Source organism: Linepithema humile, chromosome 2 (assembly GCF_040581485.1).
Source record: "Linepithema humile isolate Giens D197 chromosome 2, Lhum_UNIL_v1.0, whole genome shotgun sequence".
NCBI lineage: Eukaryota > Metazoa > Arthropoda > Insecta > Hymenoptera > Formicidae > Linepithema > Linepithema humile.
This window is the reverse complement of record NC_090129.1, coordinates 31,317,701-31,326,307: the sequence shown is the minus strand read 5'-3', so window position 1 is coordinate 31,326,307 and position 8,607 is coordinate 31,317,701. Positions and strand designations below refer to the sequence as shown.

The following is an 8,607-nucleotide window of genomic DNA, read 5'->3' as shown; positions in this document are numbered from 1 at the left end:
CGGGACGTGAGAAAGTCACGTTTGCTGACACCTCCGATTATCGCGGTGGATCAGCTGTCAATGGCGGATTTTTGAACGATCGCGAAATCGACGCGCGGAACTCCTGATAAACACGGATATCGTTTATTATCTCTTAATTCTTAACATTTGATGCTTTAACATTTGCAATTCAATATTGTATTTAAAAACGCTACATTTCAATGTTATTAGATGAGATCATTATCTACAAACGATAAACAAAATATAAATAGATGGAAGTATCAAAAAAAGAACACGATTTTTACTTCTGCTTCTTAATTGCACTATTAAAATCTAATATATTCAGCAATACATCTTTTTAATTTCCGACATTAAACGCGGCCGCATTTACATTTTACTTAGGAAAATGACTCCAAATTTATCGTGCAACTTTAGTGTTAATAATTACTGCGGTAGAAGCAGGGAGAGTAAAGATAAACAAGTAATAAAAATTTAAGGAATAGGAACAGAAAATGAGAGAAGGGAATGTTTAACATTTACGCTACATTACGTAACATTAGAAGTACGCGATATTTCGGAGCGAGCTATCTAAAAATAGCTCAAATTTAATACATTCATAACAGGCATGCTACGAATAAGAATTAACTGTACACTTTTGAAACCCAAAGCAATTTTTACAATTTGCGTAAGAGATAACGCAAAATTCTATATTACGATATGTAACGTTTTAGCGTGAACGCGATAAAATGAATTAATTATAAGCCGGCAGCGCAAAGTGATACAATTATCGATAAGATCGATGTACGGATAAACACGCGAAAAAAAAATTCGGCTGAAATAGCACACGAATTCTAAATTAACTCGTCAGCGGTCACAGCAAAACGCGCAGCACGTTTTTCAACTTTAATTAGAATTATACGTAGAAACTTGCATGATTAAAATAAAGTATTTTAAACTTAAAAGTTAAAAAATATCATGTAAGCGTGTTCAATATTATATATATAACGAACAGATGTAAACACCTCAAAGGATTAAAAACAGATAACAAATTATTTTTCACTTTAAAAATGGGAGTAGAACGATACACGTATTTGAGTATAATCTTTCAAGACAAACAAGCCGACAAAAGAAAAGTAATAATCGAATAGGTTTAACTGAATCTTCTAAAAAGAAATATCATTCTCTATTGACCTTTTCACAACCCCCCGCCGATGTGAAAAATGGGAGTAGAACAATAATTTTTTTGCTGAATACAGCGCTCACAACGCAAACATATAATGCTACACATCATATTATTCAGCTTACAATACACGTATTTGAGTATAATCTTTCAAGACAAACAAGCTCACAAAAGAAAAGCGAATAACCGAATAGGTTTAACCGAATCCTCTAAAAAAAAAGATCATTCTCTATTGACCTTTTCACAACTCCTCGTCGATGTGAAAATGTGTTTGGGATCAATTGAAAAGCTCCGGAATGGAAGGCGAGGAAGTAAAGATTTACTGTTGCCACAAATGTTGCAACAATATTTTGAAAATTTCTATTGCTTATTCAGAAAACTTTTTTTTATATCGTGAAAAGTTTTGATTTATTTAAACAGGATTATACATTATATATTATTTTAGGATTATACATTGATAGCAAGTATAAAGTTAATAAAAATCTAAAGAAATAAATAAGGGCATTATTTAAAGAATTCTATAATAATGCACATTGCGAATTTGTAGACGTTGCTATAATTCTAAGTTTTTGAACAACGAATATTCATGACATCAACGATGGTGGATCGTAACGATATTGTTCCGTATTAATTAATCTTCATGCCGAAACTAATTTCTCCGGTTTAATGAACGAAACTTTCGACGGAACGTGCACTGACTAATTAATTATGTAACACCAGAAATATTTATTTTGACAACAAATTTTGTGTTGATAATTAGCAATAAGTTTTTCCGAGATTGCTCTTGTAATAAATTAATATCGATTTAACAGCTAAAAATATTATTTTATATAATACACGTGTCATATACATTTGTGTCTTAAATACTGTAAAAAACACTTTACAAACAGCTTGTTTTAATGTTGTTGCATAAAAATATGCATGACTACAAAGAGCTCTGAAGCTGTTGATGATATTTTGCGGTTTCACACTTTTATCTCGCGGTTGAAAAAAGCGATAAATATCGCATTGAACATGACAATTGAATGCGTTTGTGCGCGTGTATACACATATTTTATTGCACGGCGCAAATAATTTTACGACGGTCTGAACTCACCTAAACTTGTTAAAATATTATCCTTTGACAGTATATGTGTATAACAGGAATCGGAAATCAATATTCCACGTACACTTCCTCGAGTACAGCTATAGTTTGCGGCGTGTACATGCTATGAAAACATGCGCGAACAATGGCTGTAATGTTATTCAGATATCTATCGTGAATAACATGTTAAAAAATATATATTCTCTATGTTATATGTATTATTGATGTAAAAATGGAGCAAAAGCAACGAAGCGAAATAATAATTACTTCGGAGTTTTAATTTTCATGTAATAAATATTTATAAGAAAGTTAAAAATATACTTTGCATAAAAATATTTATTGATGAAGGAAAAGAATGAACATCTCATCATTATGCCAGTATTACATTACTTATCAACACATGATATTTAACCATCAGAAAAAACTATAAAGCAAGTATTACCATGTATTGATCAGAAAGTTTTGCATTACCAATTGTTGATAGTATTAAGCGAGGTAAATTTTATTATAATAATCGATATCTATGAATTGAATTTTCGTTTATGACGAACAATTTGTGTTATTTTTTGTTTTTCCTTAATTTAATATTATAATTACATTATATATCTAATATTAATAATTTTACTTTAGAAAATAAAATTATTTACTCTCTGAAACTAAATACAAGTAGCTAAAAGAAATATTCAAAATCTATTGGCATTGATAAAAAAAACTAAAAAAGTAAACTAAAAAACTAAAAAAGTAACTTATTATGTATTAATAAGTACAAAAGATTTAAAAATCTCAGCATATTTTGTATTTTATTAAAATTGACATACATTCTCGACTGAAAGTTTTTTATTAATAATTTTATAAGAAATGATTTATTATTAAACAAAAATTGTCGTGTTATTATTGAATCATATTGCAAGTATTATAAAAATTGAATAAGCTAGTCCAACCGTACTTACATTCGTCGAGACAGTTTCGTGCAGAAAGAATTCTACTTTGCTATCGATTTTTTTTCAGGGACAAAGTTACTCCGGAGACCGCCGCTTGCTAGTTAAGTGTTTATGGTTACCCATGCAACGTGGAAGGAACGAGAAAGCAAATGCGACTTTCAGCGCTAATCGAACGATAGTCGTGATTCAGGACTGATGATGTTAGAAGGGGAATAGTAGCGCAAGAAAACGTAAAGCATTCGTGCGAAAAAATTTCATGACAAACATCCGCTGCCTCACTTTATTTTCTTAGTAAGTAAAAACGTAAAATTTACATTAAAATAAATTTAATTACTTTTATTTACAGTTTGAAGTAACAATTTCTGAAAAATATTATTATTCCATTGATTTATTTCTAGTATTGAATTTCTTTACTTTCTTTACAAATCTTTCTTTGTTTCTTTAAAAAATATTTATATACTATTGTAAATGATTATGTCAAAATTTGGAAAATAAGTATTATTGCAAAAATGAAAATAATCACTATTTATATCTTGAATTAAGTCATTAGTGTCAAAAATATTTTTAATCTGCTATAAATTGCTTATAATATTTTATATTGATATTGACTCGATCTCCGATCAATGAGATCTTCCGAACTCTCAATTTTTTTATCATACCAAGTTAAAAAAGATATTTATTCAAACCGTTACATCAAGTATATAAAAAAAGTATCTTAACAATATCGTGAGACGTGGATGCAACATCTCCGCGGACACGGTGCATTTCACGCCGACTTGACAAAGAACAACAGGAAGCAACGGGAGGGGTCAACGACCGATGATGTGCTTAAGGGTGAATCTGACTGCCAAAGCCGAGGTGTTCCGCGCGATTAAGCGGTACGGATGCGCTGACACGTTCCTGGTGGTGTCGAACCCCTTAAAGGGAGGCGCGCGAACTCCGCTGCATCGCGGAACTGGAGGGGACGCCTTTAGTAGGACGTGGCTCGCATAATGTATCTTTCGGCCGGCTATATACAGTCCTGTTTCACTGGCGCGCCGGCCGCGTGCTCGGAACCGTCGACGCCGGATCGCCGATCGATCCTTCCGGCTGCACGGATCAAGCCGATCGCTTCCAGTCGGCGATCATCCTCGGCGCGGTCCGTAATACTAGAAACTGTGCTGCAGTGATACACTCGCAGTAATCTCTGGCAATTATCTTCGGAGATAATGGTCCTAGTTGCGACCGAAGATTTACTCGACCAGAATCGACACTAATCAACGAACTCTAAGTGATCAGTCTCGATCGATGGCGAATCTGCATATTGCAGACGATCAAGCTGATGAAAAACGGATTTGAGCTTAATATGATGTATGAATAGGAAGAATTGTTGAAGATTAAAAAAGCGATATCATGCTCCGGTAGAGACGCATATTCAATCAACAGAAGAAGAAGGAGACAAAAAACATGAAAGAAAAATCGATAATCTCGACAAGCAGCGTCGCATTGTGATCCTTCTACATGTGATAAAACTCGATGACGGGAAAAATGGTGTTCGATCCGGCCTGCGAGGAGCAGAGGAAGCAATTCTTCAAGCAAGGCTATGGCGCTCATTTACCCGGGTGAGTACATGTGCTCGGTGAATGCTTTCAATCTAGCGCATTCATTGATTTGCGTTTTATTAGATCTCTCTGATCAACTGATTCATCATCTGTTTACGTTCATTACGAAACTAGTTTGTCATTAAACGCGCTTTAATGATTTCAAGATGTACGTTTGTGGATTTATTTTTGCACGAATATTCATAAAAATATGAAGAATATCTGTGATAAATGCAAAATATTTAAACACCGCATACGCGATAGTATCGATTTTAGGTATTATACAAGAGGTGTTGTTAATCGCGTACGAGTACATTGTTAGGTCACGGCAAAGTGTTCTACTTTTCTTATTAATAATACTGATAAAAATATTTATTTTTTACTTTGCTTATATCTAACATATTTTAAATAAAAAACATATTAAGATGCGTGGAAGTTCTCCATAAATAAAAATTTAATAATATTTGTCAGAAAAATTAAACATGTGTTAAATAGGTAATTATTAAATAAGCTACTTAATAGTTTTAATTCTATCTAAAATATTAGTTGAAATGTTGGACATAACAATTTTTAATTTTCCAAACGTATAACTTTTTAAATAAATTTTCTATCGTGTATTATTTCACACGACTATAAAATTTAAAATAAAAAAGTATTTATTTTTTAAACAAAATTAATATTCTATTAAGTAAAAATTTCCTACAGTTATTTACTATAAAAATAATAACATAAAAGTTTAAAAAAAGTTATTACTTTTACACGACAAAATGTGCCATGATTTCATCGCTGGGATTAGCGATTCAATGATTGCAAGAATCTAATTGAATTCACAGCTCTGTTATCGTAGGCACTAAATGTCTTGCTATCTTTATCTGTTGTTGCATAAAGCATGCAAACGTATCTGTAGCGTTCAACAAAGTAGCTATGAGTTTAATTCACCGCAAATCTTGTACGACATACGTAACAATTTTTAATTGACCATTTAAATATATGAAAGTAATAACTTTCATTTTCTCGCGCAGTTATCTGCGCATTAAGAATACCAACTATCATATTTAATAACCAGACGAGTTAATGTTGAAGCATCTAGAAATATTTTGCTACATGAGAAATTCTGGATTTTATTTTTATCGCGATGAAAATCTTAGAAGTTTCTTGGAATTTTTCTTCCAATATTCCTTGACCGCTTTTGCTAATTTTTCTTGACGTAAAGTCCTTTTTTGCACATCGGAAATTAAACTAATTGAATATTCACTGACACAAATGTCTCTATAAGTAACAACTTGTAATGTGCATTTAGGCTTTATGAACTTCTTAAAAAAATCAGGTAAAGCGTGAAATCAATCATTCCGCAATGAAACCGCATTTGATTGAAGGATTTTCAGCGATGTCTGTTCTGCACGAGATCAGATTCGAATTTTTCTCTTCGCGAGCATAATGGTTCGATTCGACCCGATCTTGAATCAGATCTGAACGGAAACCGCAGGTCAAACGGTTTCTAAATCGCTGATGCATTTCTTCGAGTTTATTGATGTCAACTGTTGACAGTGCTAAACGATTGTCAAACGTGTTCGCAACGTGAAAAATATATGGCAAAAATCTTAAATAAAAACGAAAATATAGAAGTAACATAACAATACATTATCAAAATATTTATTATTTAAAGTATTATATATTTACTTGTGTATATAAAGATTATAAAGGCGCTCCTGTTCTATCGTTGGTGATAAAATTTTCATAAAATTTTGCTAGTGTCATTCCAAAAATCGTTATTATTATAAATAGAATATCAATGTCAAAATGAATGATTGCAAAAATACATGTAAGTATACGTGTAAGGATTAGCTGCGGCAAGAACATGCTCACGTTAATACATAATGTATGTGCACCCAATGTATTATGCATTCATCGTGTTTACCGATCAGGCGAGAAAATCGAAGCAGTCGGCCGTGTCACGGTTCCGAAATTACATCGTATTCGGATTAGATCGCCGGACGAACCCCGGAAACGTACATTCCCAAAGTATCGACCTCGCGCCGGGAAGCTCTGGTACCGCGGTTGGTACCGTGCCAATTTACACCCCCGCGCGACGCTATATCACGCAAAACTACCCTCATCCGGATAGCGAATCACCTCGGACTATTTATTATCGTGATTTACCCTGGCCCGCGGAATATCGATCCGCATGAGACAAGAGACGCGGATCGAAACGAACGACTTTATTCTAGCTGCTTGGGAAAGAAGAAGTGGCGTCTGCAGAAAAAGCAGAAACTCTTTTTCCTTGGCTTTCTCGTGAGAAAAATAAATAGCAAAACATAACTAGCAGCGCGAGTCAGTGGGTTTCAATTCTTCTCTTTTACAAATTACAGTAAAAACTAAAGAGGAAGCTGAAAAACTGAAAACTAAAAATTTTAAAAAGTCCGACGTTCTTTTTATCGTTAAAGCGTGTCATACGAAATACGTTTAGCGATTGATCGAGAATTTTGAACGATCCGCTGGACACCGCGCGATTGCATCTCCTTGACACTGATCTTGCGTTATAGACGCGGTGCGATGGTGCAACGACCCAGATACGATTTATGTAGATCTTATAGCAGAGTCGGGACACGTGACACAATCGAATAGGAGTGACTTCGACGACACAGACTGCTGGTTATTCCACCGTGACCGTCGCAAAGTGAAGGCCCGATTTATACTGGGTCACCGGTAGTCCGCTTTTACGGTTCTGCGATTACTTTATTTAGAGATCGACCATGATGTAGTATTCTCTCTCTCTCTCTCTAGCAGACGCATTTAAAGCGATGCTCACAATTGACAAATCAACTGAACGAGCACTAGAAACATTATTTTGTGTTATCCTTGTACCTAAATCAGAGCTATAAATTAATGCGTATGATTTGTATAATTATCTAAATAGAACATGTTTTTTTTTTATTAATAATTTTTAATTAATTTATCTTGCACAAAAATTCAAGTCGGGGTCAATTTTTCTGAATTGTACTTTTGTAATATTCACGATTATAGGGATGAGTAAGTGAACTTTGCGTTTAAATTCTCGTATACTTACAATATGCCGTATCGCTGCAGCGAATGGCAATGTTGCGTTTCAAGGATCTAATAAAGAAGGTATATACGTATGCCGCGCAACACGGATCTCAGAAATTAGTCACGCTTCACTAAACAAGAAAACGCGTATAACATGTGCTCATAATAAAACATAATTTTGCATGCTACACTATTGTCCAGCACATTTCAATGATGGAAAAGTAGATTGCAAAAATTATATGCTTTTAGGTACACGGGTCACTGCCCTACGCTCAAATTTCGCGTTGGGAAAAGATTCGGAGCGAGTACGGAAGAAATAATGAAGGTAAAAATGTCTTTAAGGGCATCGAAAATTAATATGCAAATTGTTACACCAAGATATAAAACTAGGATGTAAATAATTATTAAAACATTATGTTATGAAAAAAATAATGTGATCAGATTATGTATTTAAAGATTTCATTTTATATTACGTTTTTTACTGCAGGAATTATTGGAAAAAAAAATTCTTAAGACTGGACCATATAGGCCAAATTCTGGTAGAGAAGTTGAGTTATCGAATTCTCAGGACAAGGAGATTAAAAGAGACTGGAATAACGAGACAAGATTGTACAAGGCGCCTCCTCCCTACATTCTAGGATATACCGGTAATACGTGTGTGGGTGTGTGTGTGTGTGTGTGTGGACAGAATATTCTTTCGAATATCCTTTTGATCACTAATAAACGACTAAATTTAGAAAAATCAAGTTTTAAAAGTAAAGATAGATTAAAGAGATTTTTTTATAGATTTTTTTTATT

The 8,607-nt window shown here is 33.5% G+C and overlaps 1 protein-coding gene across 3 annotated transcripts in view; it reads left to right on the top strand.

Annotated features, from left to right (window-relative positions):
• LOC105671621 (CIMIP2 protein GA14893-like) overlaps positions 1–8,607 on the top strand; it is a 71,181-nt gene that overhangs the window by 59,842 nt on the left and 2,732 nt on the right. Inside the window, exons 3-6 of one of the 3 annotated variants that reach the window (XM_067350201.1) lie at positions 3,252–3,475; positions 3,916–4,785; positions 8,059–8,134; positions 8,297–8,456. In XM_067350201.1, coding sequence (XP_067206302.1) covers positions 4,700–4,785; positions 8,059–8,134; positions 8,297–8,456 — 322 coding nt within the window. In that variant the 5' untranslated portion in view covers positions 3,252–3,475; positions 3,916–4,699. Of the gene's footprint in view, positions 1–3,251; positions 3,476–3,717; positions 4,786–8,058; positions 8,135–8,296; positions 8,457–8,607 lie in introns of those variants that run through there. The other 2 variants (XM_067350202.1, XM_012365919.2) reach the window with 2 other exon arrangements.